Here is a 24,926-nt window from a genome sequence, read left to right on the forward strand (position 1 = left end):
TTGAGCTAATATGCGGCTGCGCTCCGCCGATAAGACTCAAATCGGTCGGGAAATAGGAGAAGTCGATAGTAGTAGTAGAAGAATAAAAGGAAAAGGACTCACCAAACCGCCAGTAGCTGTTGGCACTGTCGCGTGCGGCGACGAGTTGGCCCCCACGGCGCCCGAAGGCAGCGTAGGCATTTGCCCTGAAGAGGCCATCGCGGTCGGAGGGTTGCTTGGTCTAAGGAACACGACTGTCAGTGTTCACTATGTACGAGTGTAAAGAAGACAAAAAAAAGTGCAGCGCAATGAACCCAATGGTGAGGAAAGGCAATGTCGCGATCACGGGCTTTCGCGCGCCAGGAAAAGAAATGGAGCATGTGCTGAATTGGGGAATGGTGACTGGATATGGAGTTTGTCGAGGGGTGAACAGGAATGGCGATGGATTAGTGGTGGGGTCGTCGATAACTGCGCCTGTTTCCAAGCTGCTAAAAAGGCTGGCTAATGGACTTGACAAACAACATCGCCCGCCAACAGTCGCTGTTCGAGCAACCGCATAAATCCATGAGCGCTTCGAATTCAGCCAAATCATGACTGCCAGCCTGCGTGAGCAAGATCAATGGCCATTGAGGCATGCCAACTAGGACCACAGCAACTGGAAGCAAAGCAGCCACAAAAGCTCCGCGCAACCCATTACTGTGCGAATAGTCCATCTCGGTCATTTCAACATGAGATCATATGCTTGTTGTCGCTGGCGCTCCCTGGACTGAAGCATGTGCTCTTTTGCCAACCGCATCGCTGCACCAGGGCATGGAAACACTCGCCGAGCGAGGTGATGTCGGGGTATTCGAATGTGCTGCCGTGTGTCGTACTCACCTTGATTGCGGCGAGCTGTTGCTGGTAGAAGTACCACTAGCAAGAGCCTGTATGCTTGGGAGCTGAGCTATCGCCTCTGATGCCGTCGTTGCAGTCGAACTGGGTCGAGAAATGGGCTCGAGGGTCGGCAGCGGCGCCGCCAAGCCCTCCTTGCCATCCTCCATGGCGATTCTGATCGGCGGTAGAATGGACGAGGCGGATATTCGTGTCGGCGTGGGAGCAATCGGCGCAATCGTAGCTATACTGGCCGCCCGTGCTACAGCTAATAAGGATGCCGTGGCTAAGATGAATATGTCTCGAGGATAAACCCGAGACTCGACTATAGAGAAAGTTGGACGCCTTCAGTCGTGATCGTAACAGTACGCTTTTCCCGGCTGCTCGTTTCGCGAAGAGCCCGTTGCGTGCTTCCGCTTGTTCACGTGTCTTCGGTATGCTTTTCCTCTGGGACAAAAAAAATTCTTGTGCTGACGCAGGGGAATGCTGCAACCGGCTTCTTAGCTAGAAAGTGAGACTGGGCGAGCAACTGGGGTGCGAGGTGAATCCGAGTTGGCGTATAGAGACTATAAAAACATCGCAAATCAAGTGCCAGAGCTGATATAATTTTCAAGTCAAAAGACAGCCGACGGCGAGCAAATTGGTCAGGACGGCAGGTAGTATAATGGAGAATGGAATCGAGCTTGGTTGCAAGAGAAAAGAAGCGTCACCTTTGGCGACACCCCTTATTGCAGTCAGAATGGTGCTGTATGTAAGCCCAAGGTCGGATGCCTGTCATTCTCTGTTCATCTTTTACCTAAGTTTATTTTAGAAAACGGCCAGCCGCAGTTGACACTCATCAATTTTTTTCCTCCTCTGCATCTGTCTCCCTTGGCTTGGCCGCTTGGCGGACGGAGGATTTGCACTAAGATAACACTCATGCCTTACCCCTTGCTAATCCTGATCAGGACATTGGCTCGTCGGGTCGGCGCGAGATGAAGACAGACGGGTCCAGTGAGCCCGTTATGCTCGATAATACCCGTTTGTGCGCAACCCGATTAGATTTTAAGCTGGGATCCGATCGAACACGGCTCGTCTTCCACCTTCCCCGGTGTTCTAGAGACTAGTACGTAGCAGCAGCAGCGACACGAAAATTGCATGGGAATAAGAATATGGGAATCGTGCTGACGGCAGTCGTCAAACTGTCATCACCGCCAGCAGAGCCAATAGAAACGTCAAAGTAGGAGACGAAAATTTTCATCCTTCTTGTTACCTGCAGCATTCAAAAGTGTACATAGGTACTTGACGAGATCCAACCTCAATCATACGGTCCATCGTTCGACCTGAATACCAAGACGCCATTGGGAAGACGACCTCCTCGAAAGAGCATCATTTTAGTCATTGGAATGCACACCTTTTACTTCTGGAGCCGCCAACAGGAAAAAGCTCAGTTGTCACATGTGACGGAACTGTGGATTCTGCACTACATTTAAAGTTATTCGCATTTAAACACTACTTGGCACTTACACACGTTTCGGATCATCAGGGGACATAGCCCCGGATGCAAGCCTCAGTATCACATATTTCGGCAGTCATAATGTGCTGAAGGTAGCTATTTCTTCTAGAGCTACATGTACTTTGTTTATCCATGAGTGAACCTGTAGTTTTCATCATCGTGTTGAACTGCCTCGGGAAAGGAACCAGTCAAGTCTCTCTTTCCCAAGACCTATCGGACTTGCCGGCAGCAGAGTAACTAAATGAACACCGTAGATCACGAGACGGCAATGCCAACCTTGTTGTGAGAACATGTTCAACCTCTTTGCTCCCATGTGCTAGCTTCCTTGCCTAATGGTATCGCGTGTGAAGCGGCTCCTTTTTTTTTAATTGCTTCCATTTGTGTTTCGACAGTAGGTAAATTATGTTAGGCGTGAGAGAAACTTATCCTTGGTATAATACACTAGTTGTGCACACTAATTTCTCGAAGAACTATAAGCCTCAACTCTATGTGGCTGGCGACAGTGTGGCGCAGCTTATCGGATCTTGCCCCACCAAAAAGTTCATCACCAACTTTCGTTTGTGTCGCAGTCTGCAGACTCTCTAGACGTTCCAAGCATCAATTGCACCGCCCAAGCAGCCATGCCTTCGATCTACAATAAAGACAAACCGTGGGATACGGAAGACATCGACAAATGGAAGGTCGACCCTTTCAAACCCGAAGATAACGTCGGTGGTCACTTTGTGGAGGAATCATCCTTCGCAACACTCTTCCCCAAGGTAGGTTCTTGACTCCCACCCCGGCGCCCATGCATACGTGCGCCCTCGGCGGTGCTGGCCACGGCATACATCGGGACTCTTTGCCTTGAATCGCAATACTAACTGCTCTCAGTACAGAGAAGTTTACCTCAGAGAAGCATGGCCGCTCGTCACGAAATCACTCGAGAAACATGGCATTGCCTGTACACTTGACTTGGTCGAGGGTTCCATGACAGTAAAGACGACCAGAAAAACCTTCGATCCTGCTGCTATTCTCAACGCTCGCGACTTGATCAGACTGCTTGCTCGTTCAGTGCCAGCACCGCAAGCTGTGCGCATCTTGGAGGATGGCGTGGCGTGTGATATTATCAAGGTAGGCACATCAATCACCTTTGAGGCATTAGCCGTGGCTAGATACTTGCTAACGCTGTGTCCAATCATGACAGATTAGAAGCCTGGTTCGTAACAAGGAAAAGTTTGTAAAGAGGCGGCAACGCATTCTTGGTCCCGGCGGCACAACATTGAAAGCGCTCGAGTTGCTCACGTCCACGTACATTCTCGTCCATGGTAATACCGTCTCGGTAATGGGCCCGTACAAGGGTCTCAAGGAAGTTCGTCGCGTTGTGGAGGACTGCATGGACAATGTACATCCCATCTACAAGGTGAAGGAGCTCATGGTCAAGCAAGAGCTCATGAAGGACCCCACGCTCGCCAACGAGAGCTGGGACAGATTTCTGCCAAACTACAAGGCACGCAACCTGAGCAAGCGACACGTGCCCCACAACGTTACCGACAAGGCCAAGAAGGTCTACACGCCTTTCCCGCCCGCACAAGAGAAGAGCAAGGTGGACCTGCAGATCGAGGCTGGTGAGTACCACGTCGGCAAGGAGGCGAAGAAGAGAATTGCACAGGAAGAGCGCATGGAGAAGCAAAAGATCAAGAAGGAGGAGAAGAAGAGGGAGCGCGAGAAGGACTTTGTTGCACCAGAGGAGGGTACCGACAGGAAAAAGAAGAAGAGAAAGACCAAGACCGAGGATGAGGACTAGTTGTGAGGAAATGTTGTATTTGTGCATTTATAAGGCGCTGATGGCGATCCTCCATATTATACCATGAATTTCAATGATGCAAATCAAATAAGACCTTTACTTGACTCCTTACTGGCTTCATGATTCCTTGATCGCCACAAGGCCTCTTCGACGTAAAATACCCTCCCCATGCAGCCATGACATTGATAAAGTCATAGATATTACTTCTCAAGCTTTATTGTGTTCCGTGAATCCCTATTATGGAATAAGTTTGGCTTTTGCTGGTGATCTCTTTTGTCTGCATTTGGCAATGCAATTATCATACTCCGTTGCGGGAAAAAGCCTTCCCATCAATTCCCATACAGGCAATCACAGTAGGCTCGAGACAAGGTCGACGACACATAATCAAGAGACATATACCCAATTGTATTTTCATGCAAATGCATCATTCGTGCCTATATGATCACAACGCCGTGCGCCTGAATCAATGTCATGTGGTATCACTCCCAGCAGCTATTCTACCCACTATTCCTGCCGCACCGCTTTTTGCTGATGGCCGTATTCTAATCCATGGCCATCATAGTGTCGTCATTGTCGAGTGCCGGACCGGCCTGTTCCAGTGGAACTCCTCTGCCTCTGCCAGCCAGCAATTCTCTTCTGATTTCTGGACCAATCTTGTGGTGACCACTGAGAAATAGTCAGCAAATGTGCTTTTCAGAGGCCAGAAGCCATCATCCAGGCGAGCAGAAATATCAATACTTACTGAGTCAAGAGGAGATCTAGAAGAGCCTCTCGCTGATCTTCCGTAATATCGTTTCTGTAACGTTCGGCGAACATGAGGAGGCACTGGTGGTAGATGACTGGCAGCTTGGCTTGGGTAGCGGCACGCTCCTCGCCGACATCCATAGCGTCGCCCTTTTGCATTGCTGCAGGATCCATGCTCCTCATTCGCAGAAAGTGGAACTATACGACCATGTGAGACAAGGGATAAACAGGATTTTTACAAAGCCAGAAAAAAAAAAAGAAAAAACTTACCACAAGGCCATCAATGACTTGGAAAGGCAAAGCGTATCTCTTCTCGAGTAGAGCCTTGATAAAGATGTTGGTGGCACCACCACCCTCTGTTCCTGCAGAAGCTTCTTCCGCCGCGATGTCGCAAAGTCCCTTGATTGCAGCAGCAGAATGAAGGACAGGGATGTGGACTCTCACCAGCACAGCGGAAACAATTCTAGCCTCGAGCAGTGTGCAAGTGCCGCTCGACACGAGGGGGAAAAGGAAACCCTTGAAGAAAGCCGCTGGCTTGTAGAGCGACTTCTTCAGTGCTGCAAACAAATGCACGTTCAGCTTCTTGTTTTCATAGACATCTTCCCGGACCTTGTCAAGCAGGACCATCTCCACAAAACGTTGAGCAACGATGGGCTTTCCCGATACGAAAATGCGAGTAGCTTCGTATACCGCATTTGCCGTCCAGTCCTCCGGCTTTGTAAGCATGAGAATATCTTCCCAGTGAGGAATTGTGGGAAGGATCTTCAGAGGCTTTGGCAGCTTTCCTGACTTGTAGCGCGACATGATCATACCAATCTTGGTATATACTTCCACAACCTTGGGGGGCAGCTCATAGTCATCGTCGTCGTCTACGGGACCAGCTCCTTGCCCACTGCCTTGGCCTGCCTCATGAGCAGCGATCTTGCTCAATATGATATCCGCCAAGTTTCGCGAGCCGCCTGCGGCAAAGGTCTCTTGCGCCTGACCGCCAAAGAATTCGTGTGCTGATAACGGGTCTTCGTCGGCGCCGAGAAACTTGTTGTAAGTCTCGAGGTCTTCGGGCTCGATCTCGACCTCCTCCACGATTTCGTCGTCGTCTCCCCAGGCCTCGTCGTCGTTGTCGAAAGGTCCAACCTCCTCGTCTTCTTCGAACCGAGACTCGAAGCCAAAGGCGTTGGATTCCGTAGGTGGCCGTGGCGGTGCGGCATCATGCTCATCTGCCAATTCTCGGCCCAGCTTCAAGATTTGCTTGGACGCCTTTGCATCAATGAAGGCTTCGGCGTCCTCATCGCCACCCTTGCCCTGGCGCTTGGGTGCCTTGTTCTTGAGAATGCCGGTCGCGAGCAGGTCATCCGCGAGGGGATTGTGGCGCCGACCCTGCGAGGCCTTGGGAGTCGTCGCCTTGGGCATCTTGTTGGCGTTGGAAACGAGGTGAGTGATGCGCGACGTTTTCTATATATCGTTTCTTGGCTGGGTATGGAAAACGGGCAAATATGCTCCCCGAAATGTCAATTGGCCTGGGTTCACCCAAGAAAGGACATGGGCTGATTTATGATTCGGTTGGCGGTCACTCGGAAAATTGCCCAAGGGAAAAATAGTAGTGAAAGCGGGACACTTTTTTTGTGATAAGCCGGCTAATCGATAAGATACAGATCCAATCCGCACGACCTGTGGCTTATCTGATTTATCGCTTCCAGCACGACAGGTACGTACCTGCCGCCTATCAAGGAATTGACCCCTCCATTCACTGCACAACGCACCAGCCAACAGCCCACCAAACCCACCTGTTTTGCCCTGCGATCAAGCATTATGACGATTGCCCCGCCATAAACTTTTTTTTATGCTTCGAAGATCTCTAAGACGTTCTGTAGTGTGACTCGAACCAAAGTAATTTCCCAAAGCTTTTCCCAACGCGCATTCTCGACTCCAAAATGCCTACAGAACTCGAAGAGGTATTATATCTCTTTGCCTGCCCTGTCTATGTCTACTTGGCCAACTAACTAGATTCCAGCTCGTCGGCTTCATTGCCAATCCAAACCCACAGATCAGGCTGCTGGCCACTGAGAATCTAGTGCCGTATTCAACTTCGCAGCCCAGCATCTTCAAGGTTGACAACTCTCAGCCTGTCAAGAACTTGAAGCTCTTGGTCAAAGACCATCCTGTATGTGTCGCAGAAAACTGGAACCAGTACAGATGCACAAGGCTAAAACCCAATATAGAAAATCGCCGAGCATGTCATAACGATACTTATCAACCTCTCAGCAGATCGCGAGGTGCTCGAGTCTCTGGCTACAGATGACCAGTTTCTCACCACCATACTGGGCTTCATCACGGTCAGTGCAGGATTCCACCATGGGCTCTTACGAAATAAAAGTAACTCACACAACATAGAACCCCAAGGAGCCCAACGCAAACTTGTTGTCTATGCTGCTGGCAAACCTTGCTAAATTTGACGGCTTCAAATCCGTTCTGCAAAAGAAGTTGCCAGCGCCCACAGAGCTCGGATCCAACGATCTCGTGTTGAACCAACTTCTGGATCTGTTTGTCAAGGGCGCTGAGGGTACCTACAACAAGGAGGCTGACTTTGATCACCTGTCGTACCTGTTTGCCGACTTGACAAAACATGCCGAGATTCGTCACCACTTTCTTCAGAAGCAAGAGTATGACGGAGTTATCCCTCTCAGCAAGTTGAAGGTCTTCACAGAGCACAAGTCAGACGTGCGGCGGAAAGGTGTTGCCTCGACCATCAAGAACGTTGCCTTTGAGGTGTCGGCCCACCCCAGTTTCATGGATGAAGATGAGCTCAATCTTTTGCCATACATCATCTTACCAATCATTGGAAACGAGGAGTATGATCTAGACGAGTCCATGGCTATGCTGCCAGATTTGCAGCTGCTGCCACCGGACAAAGCACGCGACTCGGATCCAAACATCATTCAGACACATGTGGAGACATTGATGTTGTTGTCTTCAACCAGAGAAGGTCGAGACCGTCTCCGAGAGGTCAAGGTCTACCCGATTATTCGCGAAACACACTCGAGAGTCAGTGATGATGATGTCAAAGACGCCTGCGAACGGCTGGTCAATGTTTTGATGCGTGACGAGGAGGGAGAAGAAAGCGGTCCACGTATCGAAGAAATTGCCCAAGAAAACGTGGCAATTCCTATCGAAGATGATGACGACGACGATGAGATTGTCGAAGTCTGAAGACCAGACATGAAAACCAGTGAATCTAGAAGCTGGATGACTTTCCGGCTGGAGCATCCCGCCGCCGTCTTCTGTCGATCGGCCCTAGCTGCATTCCTCAGGATACCGACGGGCTGGCTCGGCGGATCCGTGGTAACCTCAGCTACGGTTATACATCCAATGGGAAGAGTACCAGCTACGAGGCATCTGCAGGTTGGTCGGCTCAGCTGATGGATCCTTTCCAGAGTAGTCCGAGCGGTCCGCATGACTCGACCTGAAAAGTTCTAACGGCCGACACTGGTTCGACGAATACGATCCAAGAATGGCAATATCGATTACGACAGTCAAGCGAGTATCTTGAGCATGCCGACTGATTTTCAACCAAGTCTTTACTATACTGGCCAGAGTTGCGGAATGCGCTCCGAGACGCCAACTTTTTGCATAGACATCGAGGCAATGAGACGAAGTTCTATCTGAGGTTCGAAAGGTGAAATGATGATGACTCGAACGTGGCGATACACATTTAGGGTCGACACTATAGTATCAGCCGTATTCTGCTCTAGTGGCCGCGGCTGGGACGCAACCGAGACCCGCAGCCGACATGCTGACAACCCTCGCTCAATATCAGGCTGAGCGCGTGTAGTAACACTCGCCTGTGATTGGCTCATGATCAAGTCTGGAATCTCGAGAGCTTTTTGAACGATTCTGCGTTTTTAGACCTGCCAAGACTTCTCATGCCTCTTTTCGCCGAGATTGCGTGAGGAGGCTTCGTCGTTATCACCCCTGCTTCAATATTTCAATTATTCTCTATTCGCCAAGCAGACACATGTGCGTTCCCGTCTGGGAACGTCTTGGAACCCGTCTTGGAAATGCTTGTCTCAAGCCTCAAAGCGACACAGACCAGAGTTCACGACTGCGTCACGCGACAGAGAATAGGAATAAGTTTTATTTCAGATTCAGACAAGGTGTCGATTGTGTAGTTGCAGTTGTCGGATGGTGAGACGAAATGCGCCGGTGTCCGGGTTGCGCGTTTATTCACGAGATCCGTATTCGCTTCTATTAACATCATACATAATGATTTTACGGAATACTGGCGCATGAATTTTGCGGTCCTCGGTCACGATTTTGAGAAATCCAACGTGAAAGTGCTGCAGGGATCTGAAAGACAATCTAACGCTAAACTGGAGCCCGGGGTACACTAACCCAAAACGTCTTGGGCTCCAACGGGATCCAGAACGAATGGCGAGCTTATTTCAAGTCCACGTTTTCTGTTCTCTTCTCTGATTGGCCAGATGGGACTATAACGATGGACGACGATGTTGAGGACAAGACACCATCGCCAAGGCATCCCACTAGAACACGTTCTCGCCAAGGCCTAGCCATGACACCCCAATAGTGGAATCTTCCGCGCGTTGGGATGGCTGTAAACAGCAGAGTGGATTCCGTTTTCCAACTGCTTGGGATGCGAGAAGTCAGTAGTCTCAGGACACCACGTCTTTAGCTTTCGAGCCGGCCGCAGCCATACTGACTTTGGGTTGAGCAACTGGAGGGACTGGGAAAAGCTTACGACTCATTATGCCGAAATAAGCAATAGACAGAGCTTCCCAACCAGGAAGTGGCCAAAGGTGGCTTGCATGTCCATTGCAAAAATCGGCAGGCAGACAGGCAGACCCTTTGAAACCTTCTTTCTCATCAGCCGTAGCTCTTGAGGGTGTCCAATGAGGCGCCGAATCCCGATATGTTGACCGATCAGTGGAGTATTTCTCAGCAAGGAAGCGAGCCTTCAAGGGACGCACGCGCGGCACCGATTCGCAGACAGGCCTTGATCCTTTCATTCGGGACAGTCGAAAACTTGCCAATTGGAGCAGCCGACATTCACTAATAGAAGTTCCACTTGGGTATTGGAGGGTGGGCTGATCCAATGCGGCCCTGCGGTTGCGCCGCTGACCTGTAGGCTGTCGTCGCCTGGAGCTTCTGAAAAAAAAATTGAATAGTCATAGTAATTCCGTTGAACTAGCTGCTACCTTGTCGTTATGGAAGGGGGAAAATAAGTTGCTCACCCTTGCAGTCCTCTTGCGCCAGCCATAAAGAGGTCACTTCCCGTCTTGTTTGGCCAAGGTTTTCTTTTCGTTCTCTGTGTTGCACCATTCCATCTTGGCGAAAGGGATTTCCCCGTCGACTTCGACCTATTCATTCGTTGACACAGCTGCCCGGCCCGAAACCAAGACCTCTTCACTCGGAAAGATACTCTGACTGCGTTGAAGCCGGACGGACACAGAATCAACAATGTCTTCCCAACCTGGAGCCGCGCCTGCGGCCGTCTCGAAGACTTCTGGAGGCAATGCTGCCTACCACAACTTCCACAATGACTTTATTCACGTTCAGGACCCCAACGAGCGTCGCCGTCTCGCTCTTGCCGAGATTGACAAGGCTCCCTTTGGCTGGTACCATGTCCGGTATGATTTTCCCAACTCGTCCTTGGTTTGAGACAGCCCGAATGCTGACTACCCTTCACAGTGCTGTCATTGTTGCCGGTATTGGTTTCTTCACTGATTCCTACGATATCTTCGCCGTCTCCCTCTTGACTACTATGCTGGGCATAGTCTACTACCCCAGCGCTGGTAAACTCCCAACCAGCTCCGACAGTGCGATCAAGCTCTCTACTTCGGCCGGTACCGTCATTGGTCAGCTGCTTTTCGGATGGCTGGCCGACAGGTTGGGCCGTAAGAAGATGTACGGTATTGAGTTGATCATTATCATCTTTGCGACTTTTGGCCAGGCCCTTGCCTCCGACTCTCCCTCGATGAACATTGTCGGTCTCATCATTTTCTGGCGTGTGCTGATGGGTGTCGGTATTGGTGGTGACTACCCGCTGTCCAGTATCATTACATCCGAGTTCGCGACCACCAAGTGGCGTGGTGCGATGATGGCTGCCGTCTTTGCCATGCAGGGTATCGGCCAGCTCGTCTGCGCCCTGGTCATGCTGTTCATTACCCTCGGCTTCAAGGAAGCTCTCTTGCAGTCTACCAGCACAACCACCTGCGACGCCTGGTGCGCTGTCGCTGTTGACAAGATGTGGAGAACACTCATTGGTTTCGGTGCTGTTCCCGCTTGCATCGCGCTCTACTACCGTCTTACCATCCCCGAGACTCCTGTAAGTTATGAAACTCTCCGTAGCGGAGATCCCAATACTGACTTATTCGCCAGCGCTACACCTTTGATGTTGGCCGAGATGTCGAGAAGGCCAGTGACGATGTCAAGGCCTACATGGCCGGCAAGCACGAGGGTCACCCCGATGAGGTTGCCCGTATCCAGGCTCGTGAGGCTGCTCAGGAGCAAATGCAAATCCCCAAGGCTAGCTGGGGTGATTTCTGCCGCCACTACGCCATTCCCAAGAATGGTCTGTTGCTGCTCGGTACCGCTGGATCTTGGTTCATGCTGGACGTTGCTTGTAAGTTTTCGTTGACATGTATCACCCAGAGATCTGGAACTGACCACAGAATACCTAGACTATGGTCTTTCGCTCAACAACGCTACCATCTTGGGTGTCATTGGCTACTCTACTAAGGGCGTAACAAGCACCTACCAGTATCTCTACAACACCGCCGTCGGTAACCTGATTATTGTTCTTGCAGGTGCTGTGCCTGGCTACTGGTATGTGATATCTCGCCCAATGCTATTATAAAAACCTTATTTTCTGACAAATCTATGTTGCAGGGTCTCTGTTGCTACCATTGATACTCTCGGCCGCAAGACGATCCAGCTGATGGGTTTCATCATTCTTACCATCCTGTTCTGCGTCATGGGCTTCGCCTACAACTACATCTCAGTGCACTCCCAGAACGGCCTGCTCGCCATCTACGTCCTGGCGCAGTTCTTCTTCAACTTTGGTCCCAACACCACGACTTTCGTTGTCCCCGGTGAAGTCTTCCCTACGCGATACCGTTCTACTTCGCACGGTATTTCAGCCGCCTCCGGCAAGATTGGCTCCATCATTGGCCAGGGCGCTATTGCCACCCTTCGCACCCGTGGCGCCCCCGCCGGTTCGAGTGATGCCCCCTGGATGGACCACGTCCTTGAGATCTACGCCCTCTTCATGCTGCTCGGTGTCTTCACTACCTTCTTTATCCCCGAGACCAAGCGCAAGACCCTCGAGGAGCTTTGCGGCGAAGACCAACCTGCTCCTGCGTCTGCCCACTCTGAGGGTACCGGCAGCGGTGTCCTGGAGACCAAGCCCGAGGGCGTTGCTCACTAAGCTGGGAAACACTAACAAAAGAAAACATGGGGTGGGATTGCACATATGATCCAATGTAGAGCTAGACCTTTTTTCTGATCTTTTTCTCTCTCTTGTAAACATGGCAAGCGTGGTGATTGGCAGTTTGTAGTGGCAAGTCAAGGCACGTAATCATGTTTCATTTTCGCGATAGATATACCCCAATAATTTGATTCAACAACTTTTGCGAATTATTATACTATAGACATGACTGAATGCTGGATGTGACGTGACAGCTGACTGCTTTTTTGCTCCAAAACCTATGACTGGTGTCCCTATCGATAATCGACCTGTGTAATAGACCAGGACACGCTCATGGGACTTTTCGGTTATTCTTCCGACGTGATATCTACCTTGGTCTTGTCTGTACTCATGTTGGCAAAACTTGATTCGACAGAACACTGGAAAATGGTGCTTTGTGTGTAACTTACAAAAGGCAACATAATCCTTGATATGGTTTGCCTTTTCCTTGGTATCAGGATAGTACCAAGCGGCGTTCTCGAGTTCCTTGTCTGTTAAGACGGTTAGTAAACTAGAAGGGTGAGTTTTGAATTCAATCCGCTGAGTGTAATAGTTTTTCACTGCCAGTCTGTTCCTTTGGATTGGCTCGATTTTTGATGATTTTGAGAGATTGCATTTCATCTTCCACCGGCGGGCCCCGGAGCCGAAGAGATCCGGGGTACCCGGAAATCCCGGGGAATTAGTGCGAGGAAGTGCACATGGCTTCCACCCCCATTATTACACACCACTATTGCTACTACTTGTGGCTTACCTCCGACCTTGAGCGTGTAGTAACTGGCGTCGCCCTTCCACGGGCAGTGGGTCGTGTGGCTAGTCTTGGTAAAGAACTCGGACTTGATGGCCGAGGGCGGGAAGTAAACGTTTCCCTCAACCACTTCATAGGCCGAGGCGTCGGCCACAATGGTGCCATTGACCGATGCTTTAGCGTGACCGGAAGGCATGGCGATTACTTTCTGAAACGGAGGGAGACTTGTTGAGATGATTGGAATTGTTTGTCTATAGTAAAGGAATAAGAGGGTCCCTGGGGAGATGATGATAATGTGTAAAGAGGTGGTTTGTAGTCTCACGACGATCAAGAATATATAAGCAAGAGGGGCAGGAAGAGGATTTGTAAGACTGGCGTCTCGTGCAAGATGATGACTTTGTGCTGCGGGGTTGGCGTTGCAGATGGATGCAGCGCTTGAACTATAATACTTTGATCAAACTTCCCACCCAATGTTGTAAATATCTATTTTTGGTTACAGAGTATCCAAGTCCTCCATGTGAAGAAACATGCTTGAATTGACCATGAGGCAATATACATGGGCATATTGTGTACTTGGTCACGTGGGCGTATAAGACGTACTTTATGTAAAGAACCTTGTTGGCGACTTCAGGGGAATTGCTTGTGAGCACCATGTAATCAGTTTAGGGTGTACAAGCATGCACCAGGCAAAGGAACATAAGTGGTTGAACCTCGTCGCAAGTCAAGAATTCAATGAGTCTGAGTGGCCGGATGGCATGCCGCCGTCGCAGATCAGTCTATATTGTCTGTTAAAGTTGCCGCCTTCAACTGTTCAGCACGGGAAGACATCCGATGGTGATTTGGAATGCCGGGTGTGACGAGTCTGGTTCCAATGGTTGTCTGTACTCTGTACACTTGCTGGTCTCGCACACGGTGGGAATCCGCACTTCGGCCAATGCTGGACCACAGTACAGAAATCCCGAGGCCATGATTCATCAAAAGTGATAGCCACTAGCCTTATCCGCCTTCCTTCAGACCGAGATCCCGAGTTTTGTCCCCACTCATCCCCAAACTTCCCCACAAGAGGTGGGCGGTGGTCGGCCATTTGCCATCACGACAAGGACCGCGTCGGCGCATTTGGACATTATTTTAGGGAGACTAGATAACTGCCGCTTCGTAAATAGTTTCTTCACTTGGGGGAGTGGCCAATACTTGTTTCTTGTCGTGCTGTGACCTCCCTGTATTTTCTCACAACTCTCTCCTTCCCCCATCTTTCACCCACTCTATACTCGTCGACACGAACCTTGCTATACTTTAGCCTGTCTTTGCACAATATTGGATAACGGAATTGAAAGAATCACGAATATAATCTCTTTTTTTTCAAGATGACGCTCTCCGGTGTCGAGGTCTCCAAACACGACAACAAAGAATCGTGCTGGGTCATTATACATGTAAGGAATGTCCCCTGCGAGCCATCCAGCGCAATCAACTGACGGCGACGCAGGGCAAAGCCTATGATGTGACAGAGTTTCTCCCGGGTACGTTTGGGCATGATCATGCGCCCAAGATTGTGCCCGTGGCTAATTAGGAATCGCAGAGCACCCGGGTGGAATGAAAATCATACTCAAGTATGCTGTAAGTCGCAATGTCTGTATACTTTCCCTCGCATGTCAGGCGATTGACCAGTCCGCAATACAGGGCAAAGATGCGACCGAGGAGTTCGACCCTATTCACCCCCCAGACACATTGGACAAGTACCTCGACAAGTCGAAACACCTCGGGGTGGTGGATATGAGCACCGTCGCCAAAGTCGAGAAGGAAGCTGACCCAGCCGAGGAAGAGCGTCAGCAAAGGATCAAAGACAAGCCTCTGTTGGACCAATGTTACAATCTTCTTGATTTCGAGTCCGTGGCCAAGCAGACTATGAAGAAGGGCGCCTGGGGATACTACTCCAGCGCTGCAGATGATGAAATTGTTAGTCGTGCCCGAGCTCAGCTGCTGAGCACACTCCTAATACATTTTCCAGACGCTACGAGAGAATCACGAGGCCTTCCACAGGATATGGTTCCGTCCCAAGGTCTTGGTGGATGTCAAAACGGTCGACTTTTCTACTACCATGCTGGGCACCAAGGTTGATATGCCATTCTACGTTACGGCCACAGCTCTGGGCAAACTCGGCCATCCCGAAGGCGAGGTGGTGTTGACAAAGGCTGCCAAGAAGCATAATGTGGTGCAAATGATCCCGACCCTTGCATCATGCTCATTTGACGAAATCATGGATGCTGCCGAAGGAGATCAGGTTCAATGGCTGCAACTCTATGTCAATGCGGACCGCAAGATCACCCAGCGCATCGTTGAGCACGCCGAGAAACGGGGGTGCAAGGGCCTTTTCATCACAGTGGACGCCCCCCAGCTTGGAAGGAGAGAGAAAGATATGCGATCCAAATTCGAGGATCAGGGAACTAACGTCCAGTCCGGCCAAGCGACAGACAACAGTCAAGGTGCTGCGCGGGCAATTTCATCATTCATCGACCCGAGTCTGTCCTGGAAAGATATCGCCTGGTTCAAGTCCATCACCAAGATGCCGATTATCCTCAAAGGCGTACAGCGTGTGGAGGATGTGCTCAAGGCGGTCGAGGTTGGAGCACAGGGTGTGGTTCTTTCCAACCATGGAGGACGTCAGCTCGATTTTGCCCGCTCTGGTGTCGAGGTTCTCGCCGAGACGATGCCAGTCCTCCGTGAACTAGGCCTGGAGAACAATATCGAGGTCTACATTGACGGCGGAGTTCGCCGCGCAACCGACATTATCAAGGCACTCTGTCTCGGCGCCAAGGGTGTCGGCATCGGACGGCCGTTCCTGTACGCCATGTCGGCATACGGTCTGGAAGGTGTCGATAGGGCTATGCAGCTGCTGAAGGACGAGATGGAGATGAACATGCGCCTCATTGGCTGTACAAGTATCGACCAGCTCAACCCATCACTTATCGATGTGAGAAACTTGGGCAGTCACGTCACGCCGGTACCAAGGGATAATTTGGGTCACACCGTGTATGATGCGCTTGCCACGCCTGCATTTAAACTGCCCAAAGCGAAGCTGTAGGATCATGGAGTCATTAGAGCATATACCAAACACTTTCAGGAATTTTCGATAATTATGATGGGAAAGCGATACCTACATACACCTGCTAAAGCCAGCAAGACGTGTTTTCGATTTTTGGTATATACATAAATGAAGAATACAAAAGAAAGTTGTAGATTTCGTTGGATATTGGAAAGATATCACCTAGCGCTCCTGGTGATTCAACTCTTGAACAATGTATCAGTCTGACACCACCGCCCAGATATCTGACATCAGAAAATCGATACACGCCTTACATAATGAGCACTGACTAGTAACTACCTACATAGATGCCTACATCCACGAGTGTTGTTGCATGTGGTAGCCTGCCGAGCTTGAGGCAAAGCGCGGTTGCCTGCCTTGAAAAATGAAAGAAGAGAACATTTAGGTTGCCTGGTCTGTGCGCCAGGCTTTTACAGTCAGAAGGTCGGCGGCCCCGATTGTAGCTGCAGCTCTCTCGCCTTCCCCTTCAACTTGCCCGCCAACAAGCCCGCGACTTTTGTTTCCAGTCCGGTCCGTCTTACGCTTTCAGGCGGAACAGATTTTCAACCTGCTTGATAGTATCACCTGCTTCAAGAAAACGTCTACAGTATTGTACAATTTTTCTTTTTTCATAAATCTTTTCTTCCTTGGTGGGCATCGCAAGAAATACCGCCGCCCCCTCTATCTGCTGACGCTCCCGTCGTCACTTTGGATTGAGTTTCGCTGCTGCTTCCTGGTAACAATCGCGGGGTGTTTCCTGAGGCTAAGAGGTAAGGCATCAGCCAACTTCGCGGGTCCCCACCAAAAGACTGCTGTCAGTGTGAATCCAAAGGCTACCTAGTAGCCACATTCAGCCATTAAAGTCCCCTGCGCCCAGGCGCGTCATCCTAGACTACCGTCCCATCCATTCCATTTCTATCTCAACTCTCCACCCCTCAACTCAACCACGCAATCCGGACTCGCAGCAGCTGTCGTTCCCCTGCTGTGCCCGCGCAAGATATTAACCACGCCCTCGCAGACACACCGACGCAGGTCTCCGATCGCAGATTATCCGGTGGCGCTGACGCTCAGGGCATTATTCTGCCTTTTCGAGGTCTTACCAGGTACCCAGCCGAGCACCTGCCGTGCTTGCTGGTGCGGCCAACGAACCAGACGGGGCGACATCACACAACACATGACACGACGACCATAGACCGAACCACGACTCTCTCGAACCTCTGATATCGTAGCGACGCCATGGCCGCCGCTCGCCCAATGATCATGCCTCCTAACAAGGAGGACATTGTTGCAACGTACGTGCCACCGTGCTGGAAGTCCTTCGCGTTGCCACTGCTGACCAAGGGACTAGATGGGCATATCTTCAGGAAGGCATCCAAAAGATTATGGTTAATCTGCAAGATGGCATGGATCTAGCTACCGTAAGTCGCTCTTCGTAGCACCATATCACTTCCGTGGACAAGATGCTAACACGAACATCTTAGTACATGGGCATCTACACGTGAGCAGCCTTGCCGCATATTACCATTGCTTCTGCTGACCTTTGCTAGTGCCGTGCACAACTTCTGTACCAGCCAGAAAGCCGTGACTGTGAATACTCCTGGCAGTGGCAACCAAGCTCATAGAGGAGGTTCGTGTTTGATTCGCTCGCTATCGTTTCCCGGTTCTTATCCTATGTACTAATACGTTTCTTTCTCCCAGCACACTTGCTCGGCGAGGATCTCTACAAGAAATTGATTGAATACTTGAACAATCATCTCGCTACTCTCTACGAGAATTCAAAGGCACACACGGACGAGGCCCTACTTGCTTTCTACATCAAAGAATGGGACCGATACACGACAGCTGCCAAGTACATTCACCACCTCTTCCGATACTTGAATCGCCACTGGGTCAAGCGTGAAATGGACGAGGGCAAAAAGGACACTTACGACGTGTACACACTTCACTTGGTCCAATGGCGTACACAATTATTTCAGAGGGTCTCTTCCAAAGTCATGGATGCTGTCCTCAAGTTCGTGGCCAAGCAAAGAAATGGCGAGACTATTGAGCACGGCCAGATCAAATCAGTCGTTGATTCTTTTGTGTCGTTAGGACTTGACGAGCACGATGCCACCAAGTCGACTCTGGACGTGTACAGATTCCATTTCGAGAAGCCCTTCCTAGACGCAACCAAGGAGTTCTACGAAGCCGAGTCCAAGCAGTTTATCGCCGAGAACAGCGTGGTAGAATTCATGAAGAAGGCTGAAACCCGCCTCAACGAAGAAGAGGAACGCGTACGAATGTACTTGCACAACGACATAGCGATACCGCTGCGCAAGACCTGTAATAACGCCCTGATCGCTGATCACCAAAGCATCCTCCGCGAGGAGTTCCAGGTCCTATTGGACAACGACAGGGAAGAAGACATGGCACGAATGTTCAACCTGTTGAATAGAATTCCCGAGGGTCTCACTCCTTTGCGGCAAAAGTTCGAGGCTCATGTGCGCAATGCCGGTCTCGCGGCAGTTGCCAAGGTCGCTTCGGATGCCGAGAAGCTGGAACCCAAGGTATATGTCGACGCGCTTCTGACGGTGCACACACAGTATCAAGGCTTGGTCAAGCGGGCTTTCAACGACGAACCCGAGTTTACTAGATCTCTGGATAACGCATGTAGGGAGTTCGTTAACCGCAATGATATCTGCAAAGCTGGCTCGAACAAGTCGCCTGAACTTCTTGCAAAGTACACGGATGTGCTGCTCAAGAAGAGCGCTACTGGCGTCGAGGAAACTGAACTGGACACAACCTTGACTCAGATCATGACTGTGTTCAAGTACATTGAAGACAAAGATGTCTTCCAGAAGTTTTACTCGAGAATGCTAGCACGACGACTAGTACACAGCAACTCATCTTCTGACGATGCCGAAACCAGCATGATTAGCAAGCTCAAGGAGGCTTGCGGTTTCGAGTATACCAACAAGCTTCAACGCATGTTCCAAGATATGCAGATCTCAAAGGATCTCAACAATGGCTACAAGGAACATGCCAAGAGCGTTACGATTGCATCCAAGCCCCTGGACTCGACATACTCCATCTTGGGAACCAGCTTTTGGCCGTTGACACCTCCTAACACGCAGTTCAACCCACCTGCTGAGATTCAAGCCGATCTTGATCGGTTTGGACAATTCTACAAACACAAGCACGACGGTCGCAAGCTCACATGGCTCTGGCAATTGTGTAAGGGAGAGGTCCGCACTGGATACTGTAAGAGCAGCAAGACACCCTACACCTTCCAAGTCAGCGTCTACCAAATGGCCATTCTTCTCATGTTCAACGAGAAGGATGAGCACACGTACGAAGACATTGCTAGCATGACTGCGCTGTCGTCCGAGACACTCGATGGAGCCATTGGTATTTTGTGCAAGGCCAAGGTACTCAACATGAAACCTGAGGGATCAAAACCCGGACCTGGCCACACATTCCATCTCAACTACGACTTCAAGAGCAAGAAGATCCGCGTGAACCTCAATGTCGGAACGAAGACGGAGCAAAAGCAGGAAGAAGTCGAGACGAACAAGACGATCGAAGAGGATCGCAAACTCGTTTTGCAGGTAATAACTTTTCTTCATCCGTACTTGACCTCATGCGTTGCATGGAAACTGACATCATTCGGCAGTCTGCGATCGTCCGAATCATGAAGGCTCGCAAGAACATGAAGCACAGCCAACTCGTCAGCGAAACCATCTCTCAGATCAAGTCCCGCTTCATGCCGAAGGTGTCGGATATCAAGAAGTGCATAGAGATCCTGCTAGACAAGGAGTATCTTGAACGACTCGATGGTGACGAGCTAGGCTACCTTGCTTAAGCCGGGCATCCCATATATCTTGATGTGTGGTATCGGCGGGTTGTACGATCAAGGACTTTTGTTCCGTTTCGGCGCTGCATTGTCTCGGCGGATGCAGTGCTATGCGAAGCGTCAATAGTACATTACAGCATGATGCGAGAGGCTGGGGAAGGAATCAGGCAGGCAAAGTCAGGTGAAACGGGGCTTATAGTGTCATGACAACATACATAGATTTCGTGCATTGCTTTCGGGCAGGCCAATGCACATGGTAATGTGGCTGTGAGACCACTGCGCATATGGATATCGGGCAAGCTACATTGCCTTGGTCTTGTAAACAAGCGCGTATACGTATCAAGGCGATGGCGACAACAGCAGTCACTGCACACACCCGGTGTCTGTTTATGATGCTAAAGCCAGGTCCCTTCTGTGTCAACCAAGACGGTTGTCAAAGCAAGGCCATTTTGATCCAATATTGGCTAGTCAGGGCATCTAGACGCAGCATATGCTGCTCTGTGGCAAGAGAACTCTGGTTTTTGGTGGTCCGCCAAAGTAGAGGCGAGCATGAGAACAGTAAAAATTGAAATGATCAATTCTCACAATCAGCTTCCTTGAATACTGATACATAATTGTGACAGTGGGCCTGGTTTGTGACTTGTTTCGAACCGGGATTGCCACTACATTTGATGTTGGCATAATTCATTCATTATTGTGAATGTGTGGTGCCGCAAACATCCCCCAGAGGCACTTGAAGTGTCAGAACACATTGTGCCTCCAGTAGATGCAGAGTAATGAGTGCATAATTGGAATGCGCGAACGCAATGTTCAGTGAGGAGGCAAGAGCGTTCCAACACGGCTGATCGGACTTGACGATTACAGAAATCACGATCCGCGTCCAAGGATAGATGGACAAACAGTAAACAGAAAAGAAGCCAAGACCGATTGTGATGATAGCGTTGCTCACCAAAAGCATACAGCTAGTCTTTTTCTTCTTCTTCTTGATATCACGCATGTCATATTCCGCCCACGCTGCTAAAGTTGACTATCCAGCGCGCTGCGACATCTATCATCACTACTACCGCATATATAGGCATGTCTTTCTATGGTTTGTCTCTGCCCTCGAGGGCTTTTAACTTTCGGGTGGATTCGCGCAGCAGCAGCAGCGGTGATCATACCACCAAGTCATCGACTCTCCTCTTGGGAAAAGGCGGCACGCGTCGACGGGGCAACATTGTGTCTGCCTTTGGACTCTAGGAGAACAAGACAAGTCGAAAGCATGGTACTTCAACGGATATCTCAGAGTACATTAGTTACTACACGGCACATTCCCGGGAGAATGTGGCACCAGCTACTCAACATGTCGAGAACATTAAGCCCTCGTTACAAAATGCCGATGCGCGATACGGCGGCAATCATCACGTCTCTGAGCAGCAGGAAATTGAGTCGCCATCGTCTGGGCCAAAACCGTCATCTAGTTTTAAGAAATCTTACAACCTGCCGTTGCCAAATACATCCTTGGTTCAGTTTGACACCACACCGTTCTCCTCACCTCACAACAAGAACATTAATGTTTACAGTCCATCTCCATCGTCCATCTATCCTTCAGAAGGTATTCGCTCGGAAGACTGCCTTTCGTCACCAGAGCTGGCAAGCGTGAACCGCCGTGGCAAGGATTTCATCCTCTCTGATCTGGCTCAGTACTGTTACAATAGCAGCGAGGGAAGAGATCGAACGTCTGAGCTGAGGTCCACATCGCTGACTGATCACGACGGTCCACACGTTCGGAACGTCAACACCAATCTACAGGAGGAACTTTTGGCGGCAGATGACAGATGGTGCGTCAGAGATGTGAATACATCAGGCCAAGATGCAGATGGAAGCAGTGAGGGCTCCACAACCGACATCTCGACTGGCACCACAGTACGCTCAGGGGGTGAGCTGATGTTGCCCAAACAGCCAGCGTGTGAGGAGTGGGATTGCGTCACCGCTAACAGAGTCGTCTTACACTGCAACTTTGTCGACACCAACAGAGCAAACAGCGCCAGTGGTATTGTTTGTAACAGTGATGGAGTGGCTGCGGGCGAGGCCAAATCAGGCCACAATAAATTTCATCTTCGAAAGTGGATGAAAAGGACATGGGGAAGGACACGAGGGCGACTGTTGCAGAAAGAGTCTCATAGGAAGGTGGATAAGTCCTAGGTTGTAGACTTTTTCAATGAGATGTTGGTCTTCAAATGACTTTATATGGATATAATGGGCACTTATTGAGTCTTGCACACATAGGCTGGGGCAAGACTCGACGCCATCAAGTATTGCGGCTTCTCCTTGTTTAGAATTCAATTGACAAATATATATTTTTCTGTGAGTTCTCCTTTGCATTCTAATTTCGACTTGTAAACTCCTGTTTACATGGGGGTTTTTTGTGGAGTGACTTTATTGGAACCGCGGTGAATGACTTCAGTTCAGTCCATTTAAGCCTGAGATGATTCTAAATGGAGCTCTAAGGTATGGTCGAGGTAGTATCCATTGTCTTAAGGAAGCACATCAAGACCACGGCCGTGTTGAGGAAGAAGTGGCTATAAATAAACTACCTGGGTAGACATAAGTGGCTAGGTGCTGTCAGATTGGGGGCTGCCCCATCGCAAAGTGGACGAGGGTTGCAACGCTCAACCGTCAACGACACATGATAGGTTGCCGAGCTTTCCTATGGAGTTGCTATCAAGCATGGAAAGTATGCACTTGGAGGATCAGGCCCCGTTTGCAGTCAGGGGACTGAATTCATGGCAAGATAGATAAGAAACATTACTCACTCCAGTATGTGCAGGGAAACTTGCACAGTTTGCACTTGATTCACCCTTCATGAAACAAAATCCAGGAGTGCCGCCGTCACAAAGGTTAGGACAATTGCTCACGGTCATTGAAAAGAATGGTCTCGCAGCAGTTCAACGTCAGTGGCATGTCCTGTGACGGGACATGGAGTATCCCAGAACCCGCGAGCCTTGACACGGCGCGGAATTGTACACTGTACAGCAATTTTGTGGTTTCCGTACTTCGCAATGCCTACAAATCCACCAACGACACCACCTACGATATGCAACTCTGTCAAGCATCTCCGCAGGATGCCTACGCATTTGTGGTGGGCTCCCTCGCGAATGGGTCCGCTCTGCCTTCAATGTGCCAGTTTGCCGTGTCGTACTTTGCGGACCAAGGACCGTTTTGTATGGGTAGTAATAATGCTGGGAGCTCGTTAGAGTATCAGAAGAAACTTCTTTACGATCCTCTCGAAACCTGCCGGTCAGATCTCAAGGCGTCCATGGGTCTAGAGATCAATTTAGACATTGCGGGCATTGGCGTAAGTCTGCCATGGGATTGTTGTCGTGGGCGACTATTTTCATTGTCTTTGGCTAAGTCACTATCGGCAGATGATGATTTCGTACTATATAGAAATTGCTCTGATTACCATATATATCAGCATACAGCTCATGGCTCTAGCGCGTCGCAGCAGCAAGGCATGTAATGGCTGGCCGACGCGGATCGCGGGCTCGGTGCGGAATACCGTCTCGGCTCTGTTCTCTGGGTCCCTTGTGCTTGGATACTCTGTCGTGATTGCGTCGCTAGCCACCTATCTGAGGACGCCGCCAGACGATCAGCTGATCGAGGCGTGGGTTCGGGGTGCCGATGTCAACATGTACGAGAATCCCTCCATCTTTCTCGCATCCGGTGTCTCTTTCTTCTCTGTATTGTGTCTGCACTCCATAATTAGTAATCCGAGGCGGAAAAATCGTGAGTAACCCTCCCACATGTCAATTTCAATAATCAAAGTAGCACGTACTCGGATGAACAGCTGCTGAACATGATTTTAGTGCGCCACGTCCTCGTCGTCCTCCTCTATCTGCTGTATACGGGACTGGCCTGCTGGACGGGTCTCACCACTTCGGGGCCAACCGAGTCCAACATGTCTACCGCTGTATTCGACGAGCCCCAGTCGGCCACCTGGATGAGGTTCATAGGTGACAATTATGCAAAAATCATCATGGTGCTTCTCCTGGGTGGGCCCGGCCTCATGGCGCTCGTGGCGCTCGTGGTCGCGCGCCTTCGATCATCCAAGAGGACTCAATGGTGGTGTCTCCCCAGACATTACAAGCAACATCTCTGGATCATTACTGGCCTCGTTTCCTATACCATGATGTTTGTTTGCATTGCTCTGCTAGCATATCTGCGCAACCAAGCTACCGACGACATCAAGGGAGAAACGCAGTCTGAATGGAAGTTTGGGCAGATTATCCCTCTATTCACTTGGGTCCCAGTCATAATAGAATGGTGCTACATGTTTGTTTGTATGTTCCTCTCTTGCCTCTTTTTCTTGGCACCTTTTTCTGACCCCCGCTTAATACTAATTCGTCTCATCAGTTGGTATAGAGACTGGTCTTGAAGGCAATATGCCCAAGGAATATGACGCCAGATATAATGGCAAGGCAGAAGGTACCGATGCGGTGAGAGCACTTCAAGGCACGACAATCTCGTCGGGCTTGACTCCCAACAGGGAACCCAAAAGTATCAATATGCAACAGCAGTCAGCCATTTCAAGGACGCCATCTATAGGGTCGATGGTGTGACTACTGACCCTTGATGTAAGACATTTGTGGTGGCCATTTTCATACATGAAGAAAAATCCTCCAAGGGGTGCCAATCTTTGTAGTTAATAGACGTGATGTGAAATTCCACATTGTATTGACTGGCTCGGATTATCATCTGAGAAAATGTCATTTACTACACAGTAAATGACAAGCATAACTGTGCAGATGGATCCCGCAGCAGAAATTTTCTTTAATGGAAATCTTGTATTATCCATTGTCCTTATTAGTTCAGGTGCAGGACTAGGCCTTGTAGTATGTGTGCGGATGTGCACAGGGAACAATACACACAGACCATCG

The 24,926-nt window shown here is 50.0% G+C and overlaps 9 protein-coding genes across 9 annotated transcripts; 7 read left to right on the plus strand and 2 right to left on the minus strand.

The window, feature by feature from the left end:
* Positions 1 to 2,964: 2,964 nt before the first annotated feature.
* Positions 2,965 to 4,127, plus strand: PFICI_04502 (KRR1 small subunit processome component; the record flags this gene model as incomplete). Its single annotated transcript, XM_007833083.1, has 3 exons — positions 2,965 to 3,102; positions 3,215 to 3,454; positions 3,528 to 4,127. 3 exons carry the CDS (start codon positions 2,965 to 2,967, stop codon positions 4,125 to 4,127), a joined length of 978 nt encoding a protein of 325 aa, XP_007831274.1.
* Positions 4,128 to 4,669: 542 nt separating this feature from the next.
* Positions 4,670 to 6,281, minus strand: PFICI_04503 (uncharacterized protein; the record flags this gene model as incomplete). The annotated part of the gene is made up of 3 exons (XM_007833084.1): positions 4,670 to 4,793; positions 4,870 to 5,069; positions 5,142 to 6,281. 3 exons carry the CDS (start codon positions 6,279 to 6,281, stop codon positions 4,670 to 4,672), a joined length of 1,464 nt encoding a protein of 487 aa, XP_007831275.1.
* A 521-nt stretch (positions 6,282 to 6,802) lies between these two features.
* Positions 6,803 to 8,078, plus strand: PFICI_04504 (uncharacterized protein; the record flags this gene model as incomplete). The annotated part of the gene is made up of 4 exons (XM_007833085.1): positions 6,803 to 6,823; positions 6,883 to 7,032; positions 7,091 to 7,204; positions 7,263 to 8,078. 4 exons carry the CDS (start codon positions 6,803 to 6,805, stop codon positions 8,076 to 8,078), a joined length of 1,101 nt encoding a protein of 366 aa, XP_007831276.1.
* A 2,265-nt stretch (positions 8,079 to 10,343) lies between these two features.
* On the plus strand, positions 10,344 to 12,312 carry PFICI_04505 (uncharacterized protein; the record flags this gene model as incomplete). The annotated part of the gene is made up of 5 exons (XM_007833086.1): positions 10,344 to 10,513; positions 10,575 to 11,211; positions 11,265 to 11,508; positions 11,567 to 11,711; positions 11,775 to 12,312. 5 exons carry the CDS (start codon positions 10,344 to 10,346, stop codon positions 12,310 to 12,312), a joined length of 1,734 nt encoding a protein of 577 aa, XP_007831277.1.
* Positions 12,313 to 12,659: 347 nt separating this feature from the next.
* PFICI_04506 (uncharacterized protein) lies at positions 12,660 to 13,292 on the minus strand (the record flags this gene model as incomplete). Its single annotated transcript, XM_007833087.1, has 3 exons — positions 12,660 to 12,694; positions 12,762 to 12,842; positions 13,103 to 13,292. 3 exons carry the CDS (start codon positions 13,290 to 13,292, stop codon positions 12,660 to 12,662), a joined length of 306 nt encoding a protein of 101 aa, XP_007831278.1.
* Positions 13,293 to 14,460: 1,168 nt separating this feature from the next.
* On the plus strand, positions 14,461 to 16,175 carry PFICI_04507 (Cytochrome b2; the record flags this gene model as incomplete). The annotated part of the gene is made up of 5 exons (XM_007833088.1): positions 14,461 to 14,526; positions 14,580 to 14,613; positions 14,673 to 14,710; positions 14,774 to 15,049; positions 15,102 to 16,175. 5 exons carry the CDS (start codon positions 14,461 to 14,463, stop codon positions 16,173 to 16,175), a joined length of 1,488 nt encoding a protein of 495 aa, XP_007831279.1.
* Positions 16,176 to 17,411: 1,236 nt separating this feature from the next.
* Positions 17,412 to 20,016, plus strand: PFICI_04508 (uncharacterized protein; the record flags this gene model as incomplete). Its single annotated transcript, XM_007833089.1, has 6 exons — positions 17,412 to 17,467; positions 17,524 to 17,593; positions 17,657 to 17,673; positions 17,723 to 17,802; positions 17,874 to 19,762; positions 19,828 to 20,016. The coding sequence occupies 6 exons, from the start codon at positions 17,412 to 17,414 to the stop codon at positions 20,014 to 20,016; spliced, it is 2,301 nt and encodes a 766-aa protein (XP_007831280.1).
* A 1,078-nt stretch (positions 20,017 to 21,094) lies between these two features.
* On the plus strand, positions 21,095 to 22,191 carry PFICI_04509 (uncharacterized protein; the record flags this gene model as incomplete). The annotated part of the gene is made up of 2 exons (XM_007833090.1): positions 21,095 to 21,097; positions 21,247 to 22,191. The coding sequence occupies 2 exons, from the start codon at positions 21,095 to 21,097 to the stop codon at positions 22,189 to 22,191; spliced, it is 948 nt and encodes a 315-aa protein (XP_007831281.1).
* A 727-nt stretch (positions 22,192 to 22,918) lies between these two features.
* On the plus strand, positions 22,919 to 24,622 carry PFICI_04510 (uncharacterized protein; the record flags this gene model as incomplete). Its single annotated transcript, XM_007833091.1, has 5 exons — positions 22,919 to 23,344; positions 23,472 to 23,775; positions 23,856 to 24,329; positions 24,403 to 24,485; positions 24,536 to 24,622. The coding sequence occupies 5 exons, from the start codon at positions 22,919 to 22,921 to the stop codon at positions 24,620 to 24,622; spliced, it is 1,374 nt and encodes a 457-aa protein (XP_007831282.1).
* Positions 24,623 to 24,926: the final 304 nt, after the last annotated feature.

This window comes from Pestalotiopsis fici (assembly GCF_000516985.1).
Source record: "Pestalotiopsis fici W106-1 unplaced genomic scaffold PFICI_Scf_3, whole genome shotgun sequence".
Taxonomy (NCBI): domain Eukaryota; kingdom Fungi; phylum Ascomycota; class Sordariomycetes; order Amphisphaeriales; family Sporocadaceae; genus Pestalotiopsis; species Pestalotiopsis fici.